At 36.1% G+C, this 25,300-nt stretch overlaps 1 protein-coding gene across 2 annotated transcripts in view; it reads left to right on the top strand.

Annotated features, from left to right (window-relative positions):
* KIF1B (kinesin family member 1B) overlaps positions 1–25,300 on the top strand; it is a 185,258-nt gene that overhangs the window by 61,751 nt on the left and 98,207 nt on the right. For both annotated transcript variants that reach the window (XM_027844030.1, XM_027844032.1), the window contains exons 6-17: positions 1,559–1,737; positions 2,383–2,494; positions 3,663–3,740; positions 4,950–5,015; positions 7,111–7,186; positions 7,710–7,788; positions 8,412–8,554; positions 12,471–12,604; positions 15,978–16,057; positions 18,824–18,899; positions 24,372–24,451; positions 25,011–25,117. In XM_027844030.1, the coding sequence (XP_027699831.1) occupies positions 1,559–1,737; positions 2,383–2,494; positions 3,663–3,740; positions 4,950–5,015; positions 7,111–7,186; positions 7,710–7,788; positions 8,412–8,554; positions 12,471–12,604; positions 15,978–16,057; positions 18,824–18,899; positions 24,372–24,451; positions 25,011–25,117 (1,210 nt within the window). The remainder of the gene's footprint in view (positions 1–1,558; positions 1,738–2,382; positions 2,495–3,662; positions 3,741–4,949; positions 5,016–7,110; positions 7,187–7,709; positions 7,789–8,411; positions 8,555–12,470; positions 12,605–15,977; positions 16,058–18,823; positions 18,900–24,371; positions 24,452–25,010; positions 25,118–25,300) is intronic.

Genomic DNA, 25,300 nt, shown 5'->3' with positions numbered 1-25,300 from the left:
GAATTTGTTTTCCTGACTATGAGTGGATGTTGCCAGGGCTTTGTTTTCCTTTTTATCCTCCCTATTAGAACAGGGTACAATGGAAGGAGAAGGAGTGGAACAGAAAAAAAAAACTTTTAAATTTAGTTGAAAAAAAGAATATGATAAAACATTTGAATTTACAAATTGAAATAATATGTAGTTTTCTTTTATATTGGACCACAGTGACCACACTCTGTGATTCTGAATGAACTATACAGTGCTTTACCATGTGTGTTATTTATACTGGTTGAAGGTTAAAAGCTGAAATAGTGGAGAATTGGCTAGTATAGAGACTAGATATTGGTACAAGTAGACTTTTTTTAAATCAGATTCTTACCAAGGCATGATAATAATTAACATATTATTAATAATGATATAAGAATAAAAATAACTTTGTGACCCTGGGTAAGTCATTTCACCTTTCCCAGCCTCAATTTCCGTATTTATAAAATGGGGATGACAATAGCACTTGCCTTGTTTTAAGGCGGTTGTTGTAAGCATCAACTGAGATAGCATGTGAAGTGTTTTGCCAACTTTAAAGGGCTCCCTAAGGGCATAGCTGATGTTTGTATAGGGCTTTGGAGTATGCCAAGCACTCTACATATGTTATCTCATTTGATTCTCATAACCATCTTTTTAGACAGGTTTGTAAACTCATGGAGGTTAAGTACATTGTCCAAGATTACACAGCTAGTCAGTATCTGAGGCAGAAACCTAACCCATAAATTCCTGACTCCAAATCCAGCCCTAGCTTGACTGCACAATGATTCTCTCAGAGGTATTTATTAGGACCTTTAGGCTGATGACATGTGTGAAAAGTAGACAATTTTACAGAAGAATGTACTCACCTTCCTGGTACCTTGGCAGCAAGGCCAAGGGCTACTAGTTTGATTTGGAATCCTTTTAGCTCCTGAAGTAAACTGATGTAGAGAGGAAAATTTATTGTGTTACTTTTGGTTATGGACCAAAAAGCACATCTTTCCAGGCCATCAGTTTAGAATATTTTCATTAGTACCTGGTGGTGACTTTAAAAACTAAGTGGAAGAAAGAAAAATGGAGGCAGCATTGAGGGTTCTGTCTCAGTCCTCCTGCAAACAAACATACTTACAAGTTACTCATAAGTTGGCATTTAAAATGCCTTTGTTGCTGAGAGCACGAAGTTGTGATCTTCCCATCTGTGGCTGTTAGCTGTGGTGATTGGATGTCATGAAGGCTAGTTGCTGCTCTTCTACCTCTCCTTCCAGCTAGCCTTCGTGGCATTGAATGCCACTGTTAACACACATCTCATCTCTGCAGGGAGTCTTTCTTCCCTTTTGGGGGGCACACCAGAGAGGAAAGGAGTGGAACCTTTCATACTTTACTTTTCAAAGGGTCTTAGACCTAGTCCTAGTGTGAGCATAGTATTCTTCTAAATTCAGTAAAGCTTTTTTTTTTTAAATTAAATTTTATTTTTAGGTCACATTATCTTCCTGTCACCTTCTCTAGCCCCAGTAATCTCTTTCACATCCTCTTATTGATTTCCCTTATTTATTCATAGGTGAGTTACATGGAAATTTACTGTGAGAGGGTACGGGATTTGCTGAATCCAAAAAACAAGGGTAATTTGAGAGTCCGAGAGCATCCTCTTCTTGGCCCTTATGTGGAAGACTTGTCTAAGCTGGCAGTTACTTCTTATACAGACATTGCAGACCTCATGGATGCTGGGAACAAAGCCAGGTATGGGCAAAAAGTAGGGGCACAATGTGAACTCCTTTGCTCCCTGTTGAGGGACCAAAAATGTCTTCTTGGCTCTGAAATTTGCTTTTATTGTGAAATTTTATGAACTCCTGGGTCTGCTAGAAAAATTTATTGTTTTATGTTAGTTTACTTTCCTTCACATGAGATAACAAAAGTGCTTAGTACATCGCCTGACACATAGTAGGTGCTATAGAAATGCTTATTCTCTTCCTTTCCCCTTCCCATTCACATTGAAATCCCTCACTCAGGTAACACATCAGTTCTATGATTAGGTGGCTCTCTTGCCCACATTTTGCATCTAATAGCATACAGTAAATTATTAGTCATTGTCTTATCTTAATATGCCTGGGAGAATAAATTCTTGAATAAGTGAACACTTTATAATCAATAAAAATTATTTATTTCAGTGGTTTATAAAGTGGCAGCTAGACTGTATAAAAAGGCTCTGCTAAGTTGTCTTTGGAAGTGAAAGATGATGACTCTCTGAGTTCAGAGAATGAGTAGCTATTCACAGTAAATTAAAGTATTTTAAGTTGTTGGCCTGTAGTTTGAACTCTGCTCTCTTTTCTTACTTTCCAAGAACTCCATCCAGTGCTAAGTCTACATATTCATATTTTCATCTAGGACAGTGGCAGCTACCAACATGAATGAGACCAGTAGCCGTTCCCATGCTGTATTCACCATTGTTTTTACTCAGAAGAAACATGATTCTGAAACTGACCTCTCAACAGAGAAGGTAGGAAGAACAGTGGTGAATGGGTTTTGAGGTGTGGGACAAGGACAAGAACTATAGAAAATGACTCACCTTTTGCTGTGTATGTCCCATGGAAGGGGAAAAGATTACTGTCCTCACTTTTCCTGAAGTATTTCATTTGGTTACTTTGACTTTTCAAGTCATTCTGATTTTTGGTCATTAGTTCTGAGGTGAAATTAGAAGATAGAGAGTCAGGAAATAAGAATTCATAACTCGAAGTCTCGAAGGCTACCAGGTGACAGAAAGTGGAACCAATCCTTCTGAACAGAAATTTTTCAATGTTTTTGCTTGACATTGGCCACTTAATGATTGTCTCATTAACTGTTTGGTGGCAGAGACCTATTTTATTTGAGGTGTGATTATGCTACCATGAAATTTATATATAAGAAAGGAATGTACATTTTCAGCTAGAAGAGAGCCCTTAACAGCCATCGACTCCCACTCCTTCCTTTTGTAGATGAGAAAACAGCCCCAGACAATTTGAGGGCAGTGTCAGGTTAGCCTGGATAAGGGAGCCTTGGAGAACTTTCAAATATTTGAAGAATTATCACACAAAAGATAGATTACATATTTTCCTAATAAGTTCCAACAGATAGGCCTCAAAACAATCATATTAAGTTGGAGAGAGGAAGAGTTCAGCTCAATTTAAGATACATTTCCTAACAATTAGCACTGTTTAAAAGTGGAATGGTTTGTTTTGGAAGATAGGGATTTCTTGGTGCAAGAATTCTTTAATTGGAAACTTGTTGACCACTTGTCAGGGGTGTCTTATTTTAGATTCCTGTAATCTGTGCTTTGGATTATAGGACCTCTGAGATTCCTTCCAACTCAGAGAATCTACAGTACTACTTATAAAATTACTATGCCCAATATAGTCAAATATTTCTTAAAAAATGACCTTTTTGAGGTTCAAGAATTTTATTATTTGGAAATTTCATGAATACATCACTATTTTATCCACAACTTTTATGATTGTATAGACCTCGATCATTTGCTCTCTCAACTTTCAGCTTTACAGATAGAATCATTTCTGCTTTTAAATATTTCTTCCTGTGGAATTGCATCCATTCCCTTGCCCTTTCAGTTGCCTTTCTGTAGATCTCTTATGGATTATATATGTTGCCAATGATGATCTGTGTTTCCTTACCAGGTCAGCAAGATCAGTTTGGTGGATCTGGCTGGGAGTGAAAGAGCTGACTCAACTGGTGCCAAAGGGACTCGATTAAAGGTAATTAGGTTTACTTTAACAAGCATTTATTATTCTTGTTAACATTAAAAGGCAGTGCCAAAATGAGCGGGCTAGACAGTGTGTCATCAAAGTTCAGAGATAGTAATAACCATGTGTTAGACTAGTTGGGAGAGTATTTCATGGAGAGGAAGTAGGATTTGGCCTGGACCTGGAAGGATAGAAAGGATTTAGGTGGGTGGAGAAAAGTGGGAGGGCATTCTTAGGCCACAGCAGTAGCAAATCTATGGAAGAGGAGATAGGAGGAGGGAGATATAGGTACTGTTATTATTTCATTTCACAGTTGAGGAAACTGAGTCAAATCTGTTTAGTGGCTTACCCAGGGTCACACAGATAGTTAATGTCTGAGTCTGAATTTGCACTTAGGTCTTCCTGACTCTGGGCCTACTGCTTTATACACTATGACACTTCTAAGCTGAGCAGAGCTAATTTGAGGAAATGTGAAAAGACTGTTTAGGTAGCCAAGAAAACTAATAATGAGGAATTCCATTCAACATTTATTTACCTATTATATGCAAGGCACTCTTTTGGAAGCTAGAGATAAGGCTAAACCCTCTTGGCCCCAACATAAAACCCCAAAAAACCCAGTCTCTGACCTAAAGGAGTTTATATTCTATTGGGGGATACAACATGTACCCAGATGAGTAAATACAAGGGAATGGTTGGACATCAGCTTGGATAAGGTAACTAAGTATAGCATCCTGCATTTAAGCTTGTAATACTTTGGGACTCTAATGTAGGCCTGACATCTCTAGAAGCTGGCCTTGTTCTGAATCTAGACTGATTCCTAGAGATAGGAATTACAATATGTTAACAAATGGAGTAGAGGAAAAATTAAGAAAATCAAAATGTCACTTGAATTTCTGGTCCTAAATGTAAATGATTCACCAATTAGTGCCTACATGACTGAATAAGTCATTTCACTTCTGTGGGCCCTCATCACTTCTTTTAATGATCCCTCCACTTGTTTTTTGAGGAAATTGTTCATTCTATTTTTTTTTTATTTATGGGAACTAGTTTTATTTAGATTTTTTTTGTACTTTAAAAAAACAAAAGCTTTTGGTAGAATCAATGGTACCATGTTAAAAGAAATTTCTTTAATGTGTTGTAATCCAGTACTGAGAATAGCACATTAGAATATTTGAAGTTCCTCATCATAACTTCTTCTGGTTTGTTGTTTATTTTTTCTAGGAAGGAGCAAATATCAATAAATCTCTTACAACTCTGGGCAAAGTCATTTCAGCCTTGGCAGAAGTGGTAAATTTTTCAGTACTCTGTTCTAAAGGAAGAATTTGTCTAATCTGCTAACATACATACTAGTGATATCATAGTGTTATTTAATTATTTCATCTATTTTAGGTGTTTGTTCTCTAGGTAACATAAGACTTAACAATCTCGTACAGATTTTTAGATTACATACTATCTAAGCACCACCTAGGTATCAATCTAATAATAAGATTTAGGAAAAAGATTTAGAAGAGGATTACGAAGTGTGAAAGAAACCAGACAAGGCAAAATCTAGGACAGAACTTCTTTGACTGGTTTGACTTTGATTTCCCTTTCACACCTTGTGTGGAGAAATGTAGAGCTAGTGGTGGAATGGACCTCATGAGGCCATCTGATTCAACTAGCTAATTTTCCACGTGCAGAAACTGAGTGCCATTGTGGTAAAGTGACTAATCCAGAGTCACATGAGTAGTAAGCAGAAGTATCTTTTAAGCCCTGGTCCTTTGACTTGAGCTAGGGCTCTTTCCTCTGCACCACATTAAAGATGGCTAGTCTTCTATCTGGTGTCTTCTCTGATTGTCTGTTGAGGTTTTTGGAGCTGGTTGGCCTTAAGACTCTTTGGGAATACTGGCAATTTTGAGGGCCACATATTCTCCCTTCTCCATCCAGTGCCATGACAGCAGAGCAGTGGATCCATAGTAATTTTCTTATATGTGTATGCAGCATTTAGAATGAAAAACTAAGAGTGTCCAACTTTATATGCCTTGATCTCTTTGACTATTGCTTTTGAGTCTCAAAGAGAATTTTACTCATTTGTCCACAGAACGACAATATTCACTGTAAATTCTCTCCAGGTTTTACAATTAAATTGTTTATTATTATAGTCAGAAGCTTACTCTGTTCTTTTTCTCTTCTTTGAATGCTTTCAATTTTAGGATAACTGCACCAGCAAGGTATGGTGGGGCTTGGCAGGAATGAACAGAGAGCTGTTAAATCAACTGCTGTGATTCCAGATGGTCAGCAAGGGTGTAGAAAGGGATGAGTTAGGGCTGTAACCTTCACAAATGTTTTGGTTAGTTGTTTTCTTATGCTCATACTCAAGATCACCATTAGGAGTGGCCAGAAATAATAAGACTAAACACTGAAATCTCCACTACTGTATCATACTTAATATTCGTTGGGCTCGAGCTAGAGTGAGAAATTAAAATTAAAGATAGCAGAGAAATATGCAAGGAAGTTTTTGCTTTCTAATGGTATGGCCCTAGAGTTGTACTTCTGATTCAGAGGAGCTAGGTAACATTTAAATGAGTTTTGTACTTTTAATAATAATACCTTTTGGCAACCACAAATAATTTTGATGACGTTTTAACCTGTAACTATAGATGATAGACCTTCAGTCATACTTTTTTTTCACAAATACTGCAGATTAAAAAAAAAGCACCCCTTAATAGTTTTTTGTTGATTACAAAAAGATTCAGGATATGGACAGCATTTATATAGAATTACACCTTTACATCTTGAATTATATAGGTTTATTTGTATTCTCCCTGCTTCTAAAAACTAACTTCATACAAGCTATAGCCATCTTTGTGCAGAGACTTGAAAAACTTCACCAAAACATAGAAAAGCCTGTTTGCTGCTGTGTTTTGCACTCTTGTGTGAACATTTTTTCAAATTCCTATCAAGGGAAAAAAAACTCTACTTCAGATTTTTCATGTTTAATCTACTTCAGATTATTATTATTCTTACAGTTTCTACATGAAGTGGATTGTAGAGTTCTCTTGTTGTAGGGAAGATGGTTCTCTTCCCTTTAGAAAGGGACTTTTTAAAGCTTCATTTGGCAATTGGTTTTATTAACAAATACTTATTGAGAACCTCCTCTTTGCAAGGCACTGCACTGTGCCTGTTTGTGAAGACAGCTTTTCAGAGCTGATTGTCTGTTCCTGTTCAGTGCTAACTTTCCAGTTTGGTATGTTCTAGCCATTGGTTCTGTGATAGGTGTCTGATTAGTCATGGGGAGAAGATAAGCATTTAACTTGCTGAGAATTTCCACATTGGTTGCCTTTTTTAGAAATCTTTTACTTTTTAATGGCTTAGTAAGTATGATTCTTTTTTTTTTTAATAGAGTAAAAAGAAGAAAAAAACAGATTTCATTCCATATAGAGATTCTGTTCTGACTTGGCTCCTTCGAGAGAATCTAGGTAAGGCCCATGTGACCGCTGCTTTAGGATTGTACATACCCTGCAGTGATTATCACTTTGTAATGTGGCGGGCAGGCTGTAATTTTGAGAACCTGACTTGAATGCTTTACAGTCCTTTTCATCTTTACCTTTATTACATTTGTTGGATTTGCACGTTATTACTCCTTTCCCTCCACTTTTCACTTATTTATGTGTGACAGTCATTTTTTAAAATTTTGAGTTCCAAATTCTCTCCCTCCCTTTTGTCAGGCACCCTCTTCATCTGCGAAGGCAAATGCTCTCTATACATATGGAGTTCTGCACAATGAATTTCTATTTTAGCCATGTTGAAAAAAAAAAAACCCAGGAAAAACAAGAAAGTGAAAAGCAATATGCTTTAGTAAACACTCAGCACATTATTACTCCTTTAGATCTTCATGGCTGCACTACCTATGGAGTAAACTAGGACAGTGACATTTTGAATAAAACTCTTTACCTTCCTTGAATGGTATGATTTCAGTTAATTGGTGGTTCATTTTTCTAGGTGGGAACTCTCGCACTGCTATGGTTGCTGCCCTTAGCCCAGCAGATATCAACTATGATGAAACTCTGAGCACTTTAAGGTATACTGAGTTGAGTGAGTTAAGCAAGATAATGTAGCTCTTTCATAAATCACTCTGAAGCACTAGGAATTTTTATCCCGTTAGTCTTCTTTTTACCTATGATGTGGCACACCTCATATAGGAAAATTCTATAGATCACTTCCTTACTCCCTGATACTAGTATTATAATAGAGATTTACTGTATTTGGTTTTCTTCTTCAGAGTCAATGACTTTGTACTCATCCATAATCAGAGTAAAGATTTTCATGTTGATTATGTAAATTTATTAGATATTGGTAAAAGATTATCTTGAGATGTTAATTTCTTTACCAAAAAAAAGTATCTCTGTTTATCATTTGCTGTTTGTCATGTCAGAAACACCAAGTAATGGAGGAAAATTCAGATAAGAATGTTAGGTATTTGAAGAAAAAAATCCCCACCATAATGAGCAGAGCATTATCTTTCCATTTATGAATAATTTCACAGCTTAAATTGACTTGGACCTTTCTGGCCTTAGTAGTGCTAGCAAAATATTAGAATATGTAGAGCATTTTATTTTGAAATGATAGGATTATGCCCTTGGAAATTTGAGGATTTGTTGACCTGATCAGATAAATAAAATGAGTTTTCATTTTGAAATACAGATATGCAGATCGTGCAAAACAAATTAAATGCAATGCTGTCATCAATGAGGATCCCAATGCCAAGCTTGTTCGTGAACTTAAGGAGGAGGTCACAAGATTGAAAGACCTCCTACGTGCTCAAGGGCTGGGAGATATCATTGATAGTAAGTCAATTGAGAATTATCTTATAGAGTTCACTCTCTGCCTTTCCAGGGCTGGTGTCTCTGAAGGGCATCAAAGATCCATTGATTAAAGAAAACGGTTTGGTGGTGGGTGATGTTTTTGCTGAGAAAGAGGTCTGGGTGAAGTAGTCTGAAACAAAAGGATGGTGGATGTCAACATTGTTTGAGTTCAGAGAATGCACAATGCAATGTTTATTAGCTGTCACTCATCCTGTTTTAGGTCTCCAATGAAATTACTGGGTTGGATAAATGCATTTTGTTTATAGAAAGAAATTCAAATATTGAGAAATTGTACTCCCTGCAAACTCACCTTATATAGTACCAGGATTAACCTTAGGCTTATTATTGAAGATCCTGTTAAGCAAGTTAATGAATTCTTCAGATTTGGAGTCTATTGCTTACCTTTATGGTAAATTCTTGTTTCTTTAGGCACAAAGTTATTTCAAGATTATTTTGTTTACTAATGAATTAAAATTATTATTTGAATCCAGTTTGGTTCTATAAGTCCTCTTCATGTTTAGTTGCTCTTATTGATTAGATATACCTCTTAGGTGTATAAAATTTGTGTGATTGGTTTTATAAGTAGTGTGAATTTTTCATCCTAACCAAATACCATTCTATTCTCTATCTGTGTCACCATTGAACATAAACTTTATACTTCTCATATTTTCCCTCCTGCTTACCTTCAGTTGATCCATTGGTCGATGATTACTCTGGAAGTGGAGTCAAATGTGTGTATCATGTGTGTTGGTTCTTTCTGGTGCCCTGACTTGCTAGTATTCCTCTGCTGGGTCAGCTTTAAAATTAGCTTTGCATGCCAACAATCCTAACAAGGAAATCCCAGACAGAGCATTTAATGTAGAATTAGAAATTATCCTCCTTTAAAAAAAAAAGTAGTATATCAAAATAAAGTTCAGTTAAGTTTAATTTGTGGCTTGTACAAAGTTGAAAGACCTACCAGCCTATCATCACTGGGCTTGTTTCTTCTCTCATGTTATTAAATTTTATAGTTATAAAATCCCAGATAATGTGAGATTATTTTTATTTTATCTCAGGGCTTTGTTAGTTAATGTGAAAACCCTGTTAAGCTTGCACAGCTCTGAAGGTTGAAAGGCCTAAATTCAGTTCCTCAAGTCTGCAGGGTATTCATGCTATAAAACATCATTAAGCCCTTTGTGTCCACAGTGGCTGTTTGGCCACTTTCACCCTGTGGTGCCTTTAACAGCAGCATGATGTAGTGAAAAGATTGGGAGTCAGAAGGCTTCCCTTCTATCCCATCGTGGCTCCTTCCTGCTTATGGGACTTGGAGCAAGTTCTTTAATCTTCTAGGTTCTCCATTTCCGTCTCTGTAAAATGAGAAGGTTGGATGTGATGATCAATAAGTTCTCCATAAATCTATGATCCTGTTATCATTCTGCTCCATGTTTAGAGTAGCTTTCTATTTCCTCTATTTGGAGAAAGAAAAACCAAAACAAAGCCGGGGCAAGTCTGTCATAAAGTCTAGAAAATAAGTTTAAAATTTGAAGAGGGAACATTTTAAGACAGCATCATCCTTTGCTCTTCTCTCTGTATTCAATAGGCTTCATTCATTCCTACCATTTTGAATGTTGTCTTAGCATAGAGGACTAGTTTGATTTTGTTTGTTTATTTTAAGAAACTGAAGCAGACTGAAGGGACAGTAATGCTTGGTCACTTGTATTAAGGCCCCAGTGTTGAGTTGGTTGCTGTGATGTGGTTAAATGCTGACTTTCACATAATACTCTCATTAGAAAATGAGTATTTTGCTTTTGGGTAGAACATCTCTGTCTGAGATTTCCTGGCTGAATGACACTGGTGTGGTCACGACTTGATCTGGTCCTCGCTTCTGTGCTTAAGGTGCTTTTTCGTCTAACTCTTTCCTTGGCAGCAATAGCATTTCTGGAAAGCAATGCATGACTCAGTTTTGATTGTATAACAGCACATGATTGTAAGCCCTAGTCAGTTGCAACTATATCATTTTGGTTCACTCCTGTAATTTGATTTTGGGCGTGTGTGCGTCCATTGGACTTTGCAAATCAAATTCTTTATGTTGTTTTCCACCTGCCTGACCATTCAGTTGCTCTTTTTCTCCCCCTGCTGCCCTTTTAAATTGCCTCTTGGCTTGTGTTCTTGTTTCCTGTATTTGTAGATGGCGGTTTTCAAACTGACTTGAAGGAATCTTTTTTTTTGGCCCTCAGAGATGAGTTTAGAGTAAATAGACTTCCAGGAGTGAGTGAGCAGAAATAAAGGCCAAGTTTATTGTTTAGTACTTGTCATAATTAGCTCATTTGAAGAAACATATCCAGTTACTTTATTTAATTCTAGGCAAGTCATGTATTTTATCAGAATAAATACTGACCTAATTCTTACTTTTATATGAGTTCGTATCAGCTCACACCTGTGGATTTTCTCTGTCCTTTTTGTCTGAAACTTGGCTGGCTAATGTTCCATGAAGGAAGAACAAATAATAGATTCATGAAATCTAGTTTTATTTGTATGTATATTATTAAAGACAAAACAAATTTTATTGTAGAACTTGATAAATGAAAATATTTATATCCTTAAGTTGACAAAGCACTTAAAAATAGACATTCATTCAGTTATTTGGGAAATATGTACTATTTGTTATTCTCATTAAATTATAAATCCCAAGCTATGTCAAAAATCTGTACTCTTGTTCTGTGACTTTGTGTGTCAGACTTTAGTCTAGAGAACACTTAACTATAATAGCCATGATGACACACAGAGATAATAGAAAGATGGCAAATCATTAATTCCAGTAAATCAACCCTCACTACTGCAAAGCAACCCAGTAGCCACAGTTTTAGATCATAAAATGAAAGTTTGACCTAGGACCGTCATGTTTGCTTATACTCTGAGGGCAAAGAGCTCATGTAAACTAAGAGATAATTATCCTTTTTTATTTCTGTGCACTTACAAAATTGGAGACTAAACTATAATTTTAGAATTGCTCTTCTCTGCTGTAGACATTAACCAGAATACTGAGCATCTTAACCTTTATTAAAGTTTATAAAACTCCTATTTTTGGAAATACTTCTCTTTTTTGTATAAAATCACATCTAGGAGATTCCACTGGTGAAAGGCGTGGCAAGAAAATACTTTATTTCTTTCTAAAGCTGTAGATTTTTCACTGGTTTATTTCTTGAACCTTTTAAAAAATTCATACTTTTTTTTTTCCATTCAGGGGAATTGATGATATACAGATCACTATAGAACAAACAGACTGAACTCATCTTCCTTCAAGCATTGACCAGATATCCAAAAGGAATTCTAAGCATGAATAAGATTTTTCCCTTTTAGTTCTGTGAATCCCATCGGTCTGGGCAGCAAACTGTCTCTTGAAAGAGGGTTTCAAAAAATGTTATTGAGGTTTTAGTCTGAGATTTTTGTTGTATTTGAAAATTACAATTACAGTTTAATTTGAAAATTAAAACATTACTAGGCTTTCTTGGATTTCATAAAATACTGTGGGCCAAAATGATATCTTTATTCCAATATTGGCCGTATCACTTAATGAGCTTTACTAGGAAATGTTAGCTTATTTAGAAGACTAAGATCTTAAACCAAATTATAGTTCTTAACTCCAGAGTATTAGTGTTCAAGACAGACCTGTTTAAGAACTGCCATCTAAAATCATTAAACTTGTCTTCGTGTTGGCGCTTTAATGCTCTCCTTTCTTACACTGGTGTTCCTTCCTTTTTTTCCTTTTCCTCTGCTTCCTTTCCTCTTTTGTCTCCTTTTCCTATTTCTCTGCCTTCCCTTCTTTCTATCTGTCTCTCAGATCTGAAAGATTTTCAGAACAATAAGCATAGGTACTTGCTAGCCTCTGAGAATCAACGCCCTGGCAATTTTTCCACAGCATCCATGGGGTCCCTTACATCATCTCCATCTTCCTGCTCACTAAATAGTCAGGTGGGCTTAACATCTGTGACCAGTATTCAGGAGAGGATCATGTCTACTCCTGGAGGAGAAGAGGCCATTGAACGTCTTAAGGTAGGTGGCAATTTAAACTAAATACTAGGTCCTGAAAGGCAGCATGGCCTAGTGAATAGAGGTTTGGCCTTGGAGTTAGGAAAACCAGTGTTCAAAGCCTGACACTGACCGTGCTGGCTCTGTAACTCTGGACAATTCACTTGCTATCTCAATGTACCTGTCAGCTCTCTATAGCTTTAAGTTATAGATAAGTTGCCAGAGTGTATTGTAGGAGGGAGTTTCTGACCCTGGAGTTCTCTAAAAGCTGTCTTATCATTTAGGGTCACAGGATCAGAGATTCAGACCATGGAGGGCATGTAGTTCAAATTTTCATTTTATATATATGGAAATGGAGGCCCAGAGAGGATACATGACTAGCCCAGATTCATCCTGGCAGTGAGTGAGGTCATGTCCTTCCTGGTGAAATACTATGAGGTTCACAAGGAAGTGCTGGAATTTAGAAGATTTGGTTTGGGAGATGCAGTTGCAGGTTCTTTGTAGAATCACATTTAGGGAGAATTAGTAAACACATGTATGACTAAGTGTTTATGAATTTGTGCACCTCAGCCTTTTGTTAGTCACGTCATCAGACTCATTCCAATAAATGTGAGATAATATCCCTTGGAATATTCTAATATCATCATAGATGCCCTTTTTGCCTAAATATTGGCAATTCTAAAACTATTGGCATTCAGGAACCAAAACCATGTCTTCTGATGCTGAGTAGCACGTCAGCAAATTAACTAATGAGAGGAATGCCTGTCTCTTGCATCTTGCCTTATTTTTCATCCCGTGCTGATTATGTTTTGCTCTTTAATATTCAAGAATACAGAAAGCAAGAGAGCAACAAATCCTGCTCACACATTCTTCTCCCTTACCCTTGAGATATACATGGGAACAGAAAATGAGGCCGCACTGCCTCCACACTGAACTGTGTACTTGTCCATCTACCCACCCACCCATGCACTGAGCTGCAAAACAGATTCAGTGCTACTGTAGGGAAAAGGCTTTGCTTTGGTCCTCTTCTTTCCCCTTCACATCCCCAGGAAGAAAGTGTGAGCCAGGCCTTGTTGACTGTGTTCAAGAGATGGAGGGTAGTTCAGCTGGTTTGCTGCACTTCTCATCCTCATTCCATTGAATAATGTTGTTGCCGTGGATCTGCACAGGGCAGTCTCTGAAATCCTGTGATACTCACCTCCTAAATAAATTCTATAAAGCAGAAGATTTAATGCCAGGGAGGGATAGAGAAATAGACAGCACTTCAAGGCAGCGGGTAGTTTTATTTCATGTTGAAAGCTAATGGAGACAGTTTTTCTCCTCTTGCAGTCAGCATTTAGAATCACTGCTTCTCATTAAGGCACAGTTGGGAAATGCACTTTGGATTACTTAATGATTCAAAGTGCCGTGCTTCTTCACAACTAAAAGCCAATTAGGCCTGAGAACTGAGCATGTCAAATACTTTGAACACTCATGTGTGGCCAAGATCTGAGGGGAAAAAAAGATAATGTCTCCAGAATGGGAGTAGTTGCTTTTTAAAATTTATATTTAACAAACAAAAAAAGAAATCCTTGCTTGATAGAATTTTAATTTTTTTCTATAATATTTCTATCCTTGTTCCCTCTTATTTTCCTTCTCCAGCCCCCTTTTTATTTTGCATATTGCTTACTCTACAATGAGCAGCAACTTCTGAGAAAAGAAAATTAATTCTTTAGAATTGATTAAATTAATTTAAAAATTAATTCTTTAAAACACAGCAAAGAAAAATGAGAGAAGAGCACTCGTAAAGCAAGATTAACAAAAACAGTTTTCTGATATTGAAAAGCAAAGTTACAAAGATGGATTCTTGTGAATTTGTTAGAGGACAAGCATTTTCCCTTACTAAAATTCATTTATCGTGATGTGCTCCAATCATAAAGTTACTGGGAGAAGTTGTGTTCCTAACAAGAAAGGGAAATTTGGGGGTTATTTTCAAGACATGAAACCTAATCTGATTTTCAGTGCTGTAATAAACTTGATCAAATTAAACCTTCAAAATTCTTGACATTCAATTATTGGGAAAGATGGCAAAGTTGGTGTGTTCAGATCCCACCTCTGGCAATGGTTATGTGGTGTTGTGCCAGTCACTTACCCTTCCTGAGCAACCTCAGTTTCCTTATCTATAAGATGAAAGGTTTGGACTATCTGATCTCATAATACTGTTTTAGCCCTAAAGTTCTATTATATGATTTATTATTGAAAACTCTGTCTCCTTGGGGAAAAAAAATACTACATTTTCAATGTTAGATGTTGATTGATAAAGCTTTAATGTTCATTTGAAGCTGCTGCTTACTTTGCCCCATATCTTAGAATACTATCATATGAAACAAATGAAAGTAATCTATCTGTAAAGCATAGATATCAGAGCCCACCCACCAAACTACTTTAGAATTAGATCTCTAATTCCTTGAAGGAAGTTCCCAGTAAAATTTAAAGAAACATTCAGTTCTCTTGGAAAGGGAAAAAAGAGGAGGGAAAGTCAGATTGTTATGTACCTTCCACCACATCAGATCTTTGGAGGTTAGGAATGTGTTTCTTATAATAAAATACGATGGCAAATGCCAAGGGAATAAATTAGTAACAATGGCTTGACTATTCTGGGATATTTTACAGTAAGTACAGTTCATTTTCTTCATTAGAGAAGAAAATCCTTCATCCTCTTCTCAGAGTAATCTGAATAACTTTAATTATTGAGTCATTACTTTGTTTTCAGTTCACCTGTAGGTAAAAAGTAATGGTAGTTTTCCATTTTCTCCAGTTTTATTCATGAGAGAAAAGGATTTTGGTGTATCTTTCACATACCACTGCAGTCAATTGAAGCTTAAGTTTCTTAGAGCTGCTGCTGTTTTGTGATTGGTGAGAGTTCCTTTGGGGAAGACCTATCTTCTCTTGCATTTTAATGCTGTGGTTCGATAACATTTGGTTTGCCCTGTGCAGTATTTTTCAAATGAAAAGTCTAAGAATGTTTAATGTTTGAGAGTCAAGAAACTATTTTTAAGAGAGAACATTTCTGGGCAAAATGAGGGTAATGGAAAAACTGCATCTGTATAATAAAACTTTGACTCATGGAATGAATCATGCTAGATATGTGATTATTCTGAACAAGTAAAGGGTTTAACAAACCTTTTTAAGTGATTGAACTCTTATTAAGTGTTAAATTTTTTTAATGAAAAGACATCAGAAATGTAAAATAAACCTTTATTCATCAATTGCCATTAAAAACCATCTCTACTGTTGCTCTTGAAGTAATCATTGATGCTAGTGGCTTGTTAACAGGTATGAATCCTTAGTACTTTGGGTGGGGAGACTATCTTTCATGTATTATTTCTTATTTAGCTGTGGATTTTCCTCCCCTCAGGAATCTGAGAAGATCATTGCTGAGTTGAATGAGACATGGGAAGAGAAGCTTCGTAAAACAGAGGCCATCAGGATGGAGAGGTTAGGAAAAAAAGCCAGGAGCACTTAAGAGCTGGTCTATGTAACCAGTAGGATTAGACTACAGAATGAAAATTACAAACTTGTGATGAAGTCTATAGTTACATAGTAAGCATAATTTTTAATGCTCTTTAGGTATCCATGGAAGACTGCAGATTACCAAAGTAAAATTTTTTTCATTTGCAAAGATAGATTGATATTGATAGAGGCTGGAATTTTAAAAGTAGATCTGTTTTCCTATGTCTCTTGACATTTACCTTTTTTTTTCTAGAATCATTTTCATGTGGGATAAATTAACTTGATTTTTCTTTTAATTTAAATTTTGAACTTTAATACAAAAAGACAAAAACTTCCCTTTACACAGCACAATACAAAGAGAGGATTCAATATGGAACCATGAATCTCCATTTCACAGTTTACTTTTTTGAAAAACTATGTTATAAATACTGCACATCATTTTCAAAGCTACCCTGCCTTTCTGTGCTTCATTCTGAGTTTTCTTTTGTTCTCTGCTGTGCTCTTTTATATTTTTTTCTCCCTCTCTCCCCACCCCACACTAGAGAAGTTCACCAATAGACACAGATGTGTACGTATATGTAAAATCATTTTATATTTATATATATGTGTACATATGCACACACATATACATATACACACTTTTCTATTTATAAGTTCTTTCTCTGGAGGGGAATAATATCTTCCTTCATAGGTCCTATGTAGTTGATTTGAGTATTTGAAATACCCAAAATAACTTAGCTGTTCACAATTGTTCTAACAATATTGCTGTTGCTGTATATAATGTTCTCTTGGTTCTGCTCATTTCAACCTTTATTATTTCTTGGGAGTCTTACCATGTTTTTCTAAAATCAGCCAGCTCATTGTTTCTTAAAGCACAATAGTTTTCCTTCACAATCACATACCTAACTTATTTAGTCATTCCCTGATTGGTGGGCATCCCCTCAATTTTCAGTTCTTTGCCACCGCAAAGAGAGCTGCTGTAAATATTTCAGAACATGTAAGTTCTTTTCCTTTTTTTCCAATCAACTTGGGAAACAGACCTAATGGTGATATTGTTGGGTCAAAGGGTATACATAGTTTTATAATTCTTTGGGCACAATTCCAGATTGCTCTCCAGAATGGTTAGATCAGTTTACAATTCCACCAATAGTGTATTAGTGTCCCAATTTTTCCACATTTCTTCCAACATTTGTCATTTTAGCCAATGTGATAGGTGTAAGATGATACCTCACAGTTGCTTTAATTGCATTTCTCTCATCGATAATAATTTAAAGCATTTTTGTATGACTATATATAGTTAGGACTTCTTCATTGAAAAACTGCCTGTTCGTATGCTTTGACCATTTATCAGTTGGGGAATAAAAGGTAACTTAATTTCCAAAATTTTTTTCCCTCGCTTTTCTTTACCTACCCTACTTATAGGCAATAATGAAGTACTTTTTGTTTCTAAATAAGTTTATATTCAGAAAACATTTTTTCCTTTCCTGAAAGCCCTTCAAAACAGTACCGACTGATGTATTAATTTAATACATGAATTGAGCATATTTTAACTCATACTTCCGAGGTTCAGCAGTTTCATCAGCTTAGGTAATTCCTTCCTTGGCACAGATCTCAATTCTTCCCTGCCTCAGTAGGTCAGTGTTCATGAGTTGCTGGGGCTGAAAAAATGTATTACCAGGTAATGAACCTCTCTTCCAATTGATTTTCTGATGATAGAACTGTTTATTTGTTGAAGAAATACTACTCTTAAAAACAAAACAAAACAAAACAAAAAAAAGAAATACTACTCTTTTAGCAGAATGTATTTGTGCATAAAGGCTCACATATTGCTGAGAATAAAAACAAAATATTTACTCAAACATATCTTCATAAACATTATTTCTTTCTTATTTAAAACAAAACCAAACCAAACCTTATTCCAGAGGCCTTAGTGAAGATTTTTAATATGAAGTAGATATTTTTTCTCTTAAAATTGACTTCTGTTTTATTTTGATTAAGAAGTAATATCTGAGTTGGCAGATTTGTCCTAATACTTTTGGTTTTTATCTCAATAAATATACTTAAGGAAATGTAACAAACTCCACAGTTAAGATTTAGTTTGTGACAAGGGGCAGCTAGGTGGCGCAGTGGATAGAGCACCGGCCCTGAAGTCAGGAGGACCTGAGTTCAAATCCAGCCTCAGACCAAACACTTGACACTTACTAGCTGTGTGACCCTGGGCAAGTCACTTAACCCCAATTGCCTTAAAAAAAAAAGATTTAGTTTGTGACAGACTGAGATAGCTATCAAAAATACTTCTTGATGAGTATTTTTGTAAATAAAATTGTGATTTAATTTATCTACTCTTGACCATCATAGATATGTTTTTCTTGGATTTAATTTTAGGGTTTTGCAGAGTGCTATTTTGTGTAGTAAGTTTATATCATATGCTCATTATTTTTGTAATGCAGAAACTTAAAATATGTATTTGGAATATGTACTTTATAATAATTTTATCAATAAAGCTGAGTGATATTTTTTAATTATTTAAAAAAAAATTTAAATTACTTGTTGCCAGGTTATATTCAAAGCTTTTGTAGCTTGGTAGGAAATGCTGTAACTTATATCCTGTTAGTGTAGCTTTTAAATACCTAAAGTGTTTACTCCATACCATAAACTTATTTTGATTCACTTACTACATTTCTCAGTTAGTTTCAGTTCCATTGAAGTATGAAAAGTGTGTCATTGATGTGCTTATCTTGCTTTTTCTAGAGAGGCCTTATTAGCTGAAATGGGAGTTGCCATTCGGGAAGATGGAGGAACTCTGGGTGTCTTTTCACCGAAAAAGGTTGGAAAAATTTGTCCTAATCAAATGGAAATATCTTCTACTTTCTGAGTTCTCTCTTTGGCCTTAGTCACTCAAGCAGCTCATGTCTTTGAGATAATCCCTTTTCATCTTGTTATATGGCTTAACTTTAATCTTGCTGGTTTCATTTTAAGATGTGCCTTCAATACAAGAACAAGCTGTGTCTCTGCATCATACTTTAGTAATTATAAATAACAAACGAGACAGTATGCCTGCTATTGAAATCACATTCATACTCCATTATATTTAGTCATCATCCTGCTAAGGTTTTTTTTCCCATGTTGCTTCAGCTAAAGCTCATCTCTCATGTAGTTTTTCCCTCAGAGGCCATCAACCCTATTTGATGATTCTTTGGAAGAATTTTCAGCTGACCAGGTTTGTGTAGGGAAGTTCTTTTAGACAATTAGCTGTATAGAAACTAGTCAATTCTACCTCTGCCAATCCATATACTAAAGCCCTTTAGGTCCTGCCTCGCCACCTCATTTCCTCCTTTCTTTGCTTTTCCTTTGTACAATTCTTGTAACTATCTTTCTACCTGCGGCAAACATAGTTATAACGTCTATTTTATATAATGTTTATTTTAGCCTGTAGTTGGATTTTTTATTTTGCAATTATAAAATTTTACAAATTCTTATTATGTTGTAGCCTAGTTAAAATTGAAAATTACTGTTTAACTGTTTAGTTCACATATGCATGTGTGTTTAATGACAGACCAGGAGGATTCACTGTATAAACTATTTATGGTTAAGACAGCCTATTTAATTGGTCACTCAGTTCAGATGACAGAATTGGCCTTGGACACTTACTTACCTATTGTCCTCATGCTTAAAGGGGTTTAAAGATGGACTCCTTATATTATTGTAGAGAGAGCAGAGCGAATTTTATATCATTAGCATTTCTGTTTTGGTGATAGGGAATTGTTGTTATTGTTGATTTCCTGTATCTTTTGATTAGATTTTCCCCTCAAAGCCATGTGACTTTTTTGGGGGGGTTAGGGGGAGGGTGCTGTAAGACAAGTAACAACACAGGAAGCATTGGAGTTTTTAGGCTCCAGCCTCTAACAGGTTCACTCTTAATCTGGGCAGCCAGAAAGACAGGAAGATAGCTTCAGAGAGGTTAAATAAGCTTACTTGATTCTAGTCTAGTCTGCTCAAGAGGGATGCTGATAATGGGAGCACCAACGCCTGCAGCATTCCCTAATCATCCTTCTCGCAGGGGCAGGTGAGAATAGGAATATGACTCCTAGCATCACTAAGCCTCAATGGGGCTGGTTGAGGCAAACACACAGATTCCCCCCCAAGACTTGATGGGGACTGATCAAGACAGGCACATGCATTCCTCTATGCATTACCCAAATCCCAAAATGGGTTCCCCACTCACCAGTGCCCACTTGCTTTATAGAGCAACAGACAAAGATGGAATACATTACCTCATTGTTATATCTCACTATGCAGTCGCAGTGGATATTTACAATTTAAACACACATGTTTATATTATTTATCATTATATAATGCTATGTGAATGTGGTAGACATGTTTATAAGTCATGAGCCTGAGAAATATTATCTAACACCTGGAAACTAGAGATTGTTATGGCCATCGAGCCTGGGAACTGAACTATAAGACAGAATAACAGAAATCCACCTTACTTACAGGGGCTAATTCTGGTGGTTTTTTTTTTGTTGTTGTTGTTGTTTTTTTTTTTTTTTTTAACTGAGCCTTGCTTTACACTCACCTGAAAAAATTGAGAGTTCCTTCTTTCTCATTCCACATGGCTCAGATGGAGCCCCTCTGTATATCCTCCTTCATTCCTTTCTTATATAAAGAAGTGATCTTTCTTGCCAAGATAAATCTGTCTATATGCACAAATGATCCTATTCCATCCAGTTTTCTCTAGCAGATTGCTCTGTATCATCGCCTCTTTCTCTCAGTATTCTACAGTTTCTTCCTATTTACTGGCTTCTCTGCTACCTACAATTCTACGCATATCTCCCCCATCCTTAAAAAACCTGTCATTTCATCTATTGTCCCTTGTCTTTCAAATTCTTTCTCATTTAAACTCCTTGAGAAAGACATCTACCTTAGGTTCTTTTACTTCCTCTCCTCCCAGTCTCTTCTAAACTTTGTGCAAACTGGCTTCCAAACTCATCATTCAACTGAAAACTACTGTCTAATATTACCAGTGATTTCTTAATTGCCAATTCTAATGTCTTTTTTCAATCCTCATCCTTCAAAGCTTTTGACAATGTCAGTTACCCTCTTCTGAATACTAGCTCTTGGTTTTCATGACACTACTTCCTCTAGGATTTTTAGCTACCTATCAGGCCTCTCCTCCATCTCCATTGTTGAAGGGTCATCATTCACATTATGTTCGGTGATCATGAGTATCCTGAAAAGTCTGTTCTGGTCCCTCTTTTCTCCTCCCTCTAGTCTATCTTACTTGGTGATCTCATGAACTCACGTGGACTCAATTATCATTTCTGTGTAGATAATTCCCAGATCTGTATATACAGCCCTAACCTCTCTTGAACTCCAGGCTTGCATCACCAATTGCCTCTTGGACATCTAAAATTCAACATGTCCACAATAGAGCTCATTCTCTTTTCCCCCAAATCCTCACCTCTTCCCAAATTCTTGTTACTATCAAGGGCACCATCATCTTCATAGTCACCAATATTCACTACCTCAGTGTTATCCTTAACTTCTCTCACCCTTACTCCATACACCCAATCTTTTGCTAAGTCTTATTGTTTCCATCTTCACAACATTTCTAGTTATATGTCCCTTCTCTCCACTCACACAGCTACCACCCTTGTACCGCAGCTTCCACCACATCATTCCTAAGCTATTGCAATAGCTTTCTCATTGCTTTCCTTGCCTAAAGTTTCTCCCCTACTCCAGTCTATCCTCTACTCAGCTGCCAAAGTGATCTTCCTAAAATGCAGCTCTGACCATATCACTTCTATCTCTCTACTCAGTAAATTCCAGTGGTTCCATTTTACCTCTAGAATAAAATCCTCTTTGGCTTTTAAAGCCTTTCACAAATTAACTCCTTCCTATAATTCGAATCTACTTAACGCTGTACTCCTCTACATATTTTATAATCCAGGGAAGCTTCCCTTCTTGCTGTTTCTTGAACAAGATGCTCCATCTCTTGCCTTCATGCCTTTTCACTCATTTCTGGGATGTTCTTTATCTTCACTCAAGCTTCCTCTGTTGGTTTTCCTGAAGCTCAAATCCCACCTTCTTCCAGAGATCATTCCTGGTCCTTCCCATTCCCCACGCCCATCTGCTAGTGCCTTCCCTCACAGATTACACTACGTTTTCATTGTGTATATCTTTTATATGCTTTTTTTTTGCATATTGTCTCCCTATTAAAATATGAACTTCTTGAGAATTGAAATTGCTTTTTGACTTTCTCTGTATCTCCAGGATTTAGCATAGTTCCTGGCACATAATAGGCATTTAATAAATGCTTTTCTATTTGAGGGCGTGGATAGTGGTTTTTTTTTTCCATTTTTTGTTATTATCTGCACTTGGCACACTGCCACACACACATAGGAAGCAGTTAATAAATGCTTGCTGAAATATTGTAAAGACAAAACAGCCTTGAAAGATTTAGAAACTCTGATTGATGCAGTGACCAACCACAGCTTCATAGGACTTATGATGAAGCACGTGGCTAACCTCTTGACAGAGAGGGGATGGAGTCAGAATGCAGATTGAGGCATGTGTATATGTGTGTGTGTTTTATTTAACATGGCTAATGCAGGAATTTGTTTTACCTAACTTTACATGTTGGGACTAGTTTTTTTTTTCTAGCGTCCTCAGATTTGGAGAGAAAGAGAATTTGACGTTGAAAATAAAATAAGTTCCAATTTAAAGAAATAAATGCTTGTTGACTTACTAAAGTAGATTGGTTTCAAGAAATTTTAGAAACATTTTAAGGGTAGGCAAAAAGTCTTTTTGATATATTAATTTAGATTACCAAGTGTTAGCAGCTTAAACTTCTTCTTAAGTGGACTTTGTTTATTCAGCTATAACATTTGGGGAAACTTGCACAAGGCAATGCTTGGTAAAATTTAGATGAAGTCTACATGGGACCTAGAGATTTCCCTATGGTCCGGATAAGGAATCTTTTGTACTGTCTGATTTTTGGAAATGACAGTGGCATCGAACATGAAATCCTATCATTTCGTAGCATTTCCTTCATATTTTACTTGGACTTTCTAAATAAACTTCATGAGAAAAGGAAATGATTGATGTCCGTAGAAGTGATCAAAACTCAGTTTTGGAAGCTATTTGCTTGATTTCAGTTTCTTGAGTTGCTATTCCCTTTTCGTCACTTTGAGTATATATCTTTTGACTTAAAAACTGCTGTCCATATAGCTCTTGAAATTTCCTTAATGGATGATCCTGTGAAGTTTTCAGAACGGGATTTAAAAAAAAACCTTTTCATAAAAGATTCTCTACACATAAGATTGTAAAACATGAAAGGAACTGCTTTGTTGTTAAATGACTTATTAAATATAGTACATATGGACAGTAGTCTTGACTTTCAGAGGAGTTCTGATGATTCCTAGGAGGTAATTCCAAAGTTTTGTATCCAAATATTCCAATTTTTTTTTTTTTTTTACCTATTATAGTGTTAGTTTCTGGTTTGGGGGAGGTGGCTTTTTGTTTTTCTTTGGGAACCTCTGCACCCTCTTTCCTGCTTTCATTTCTTTAACTGCCCTCTAACTCTTCTTTTGTTCTTCATATCTTGCTGCCTTACCCTGGTTAGATTTTTACCCCAAGACCATGTGACTTATTTGTGGATTCCAGTGGGGTATTTTCACCAAAGAAGGTTGGTTTTAAGAGTTTTAGAAACGTTGTAGAAATAGGTGAAAAGCATTTCTAAATAAACATATGTGCTTATATTAGCAAGTATCATTCATTTAGATTTTTCTTTGTAACTTGGATTATTATACTAAACCAAAGCCACAGAATGTACTTGAGGAGAAGTAGCAGAAGGTAGGGAGGAATAAAGGAAAATAATGGGGCATATTTTGTAACTATGAAGATTGAGTTTCTTTCACTACATTCTGTATTTGTGTAGTATTTTGTAGACATTTTCACTTTTTCTTTTTAAGAATTGTAACTGAGTTAGCTTAATCCTGTCTCATGCTTCTTATGCTTTGTCCCTCTCTAAAATTAGTCTCTGCTATTATTTTTAAAATTTCCATTTTTAAGAAAATTAATTTGAATATGTTGACAAGATGTAACATGGAGAAATTTTGCTTTATTATGGAACTGCCACAGTTTGTTCTGGTGGCAAAGAAAGTTCCTTTTGTACACTGACGGGAAAAGAAGAGATAAACCATTGGTCTCTTGTAGGATCTAGTTAGCTCCAGCTGGCCCTCTAAGGAATGATTTAATCTTCTTCTGGACTGAGAATGTTTGTAATGTTTTTCAGACACCACATCTTGTTAACCTCAATGAAGATCCACTCATGTCTGAATGCTTGCTTTACTACATCAAAGATGGCATTACACGGTAAATGTGTTTTTCTTTTTTAGTTAGGTTTTTTTTTAGTTTTTTTATTTATTTATTTATTTTTAGTTAGGCTTTACTTATAAACTAGCTGATTTAATAACTGGAGTGATGTTCTCCTTTGAAAAACTCATTTTTGTGAATTGCTCTTTTTTTCTTTTTGAAGTAGTTTGTCTGAAACTGTCCTTTTAACCCTTCTCAAGTTACAAAATGGTCTTTGCTAATGTAGTCTCCATGATAACTCCTGGTATGGGTACTTTCCCCCATAAAACATTGGGTAATAATATTCTTAAAAACATTTTCAGTGTTAACCAAGGAGGCTTAAAGTCTTGATTGCCATCTTGAAACATTAAACTGGTCACCTTAATATGCCAAGTCACTTTGATTTAAATTTTTTTGATACTAGATCTTTATGATATTCTAAAACATAATTTTTAATATGCAGTTTTTAATATTGATCTTAGTATTTAATTAGAAACTGGGTAATGCACCATGAACATGTCTGTTTTCTCCTGTTTCTTGTGCCTCGTTGTTCCTGGGAAACATTTTCTCTTGGATACAGGGTTGGCCAAGCAGATGCTGAACGGCGCCAAGACATAGTGCTTAGTGGGGCTCACATTAAAGAAGAGCACTGCATCTTCCGGAGTGAGAGGAATCAGAATGGCGAAGGTGAGGATCCTTGATTTCAGTTTTATTCTATGTTCTGAAAAACCCCACGTAGAGTTTTCCCTAACATTTTCTTTAGAATCAGTATGGTGTGTTATCCATAGTGGAGGACCCTGGTTTCCTTAAAAATGCAGGGGCCACTGTAGCTTTTTTGCATGAAAATGGCCTCAACAAAGTGGAGCTCTG

Source organism: Vombatus ursinus, unplaced genomic scaffold (assembly GCF_900497805.2).
Source record: "Vombatus ursinus unplaced genomic scaffold, bare-nosed wombat genome assembly UNPS02014932.1, whole genome shotgun sequence".
Classification (NCBI taxonomy): Eukaryota; Metazoa; Chordata; class Mammalia; order Diprotodontia; family Vombatidae; genus Vombatus; species Vombatus ursinus.
Note: the sequence above shows the minus strand (reverse complement) of the source record. Positions and strands in the feature narration are given on the sequence as shown.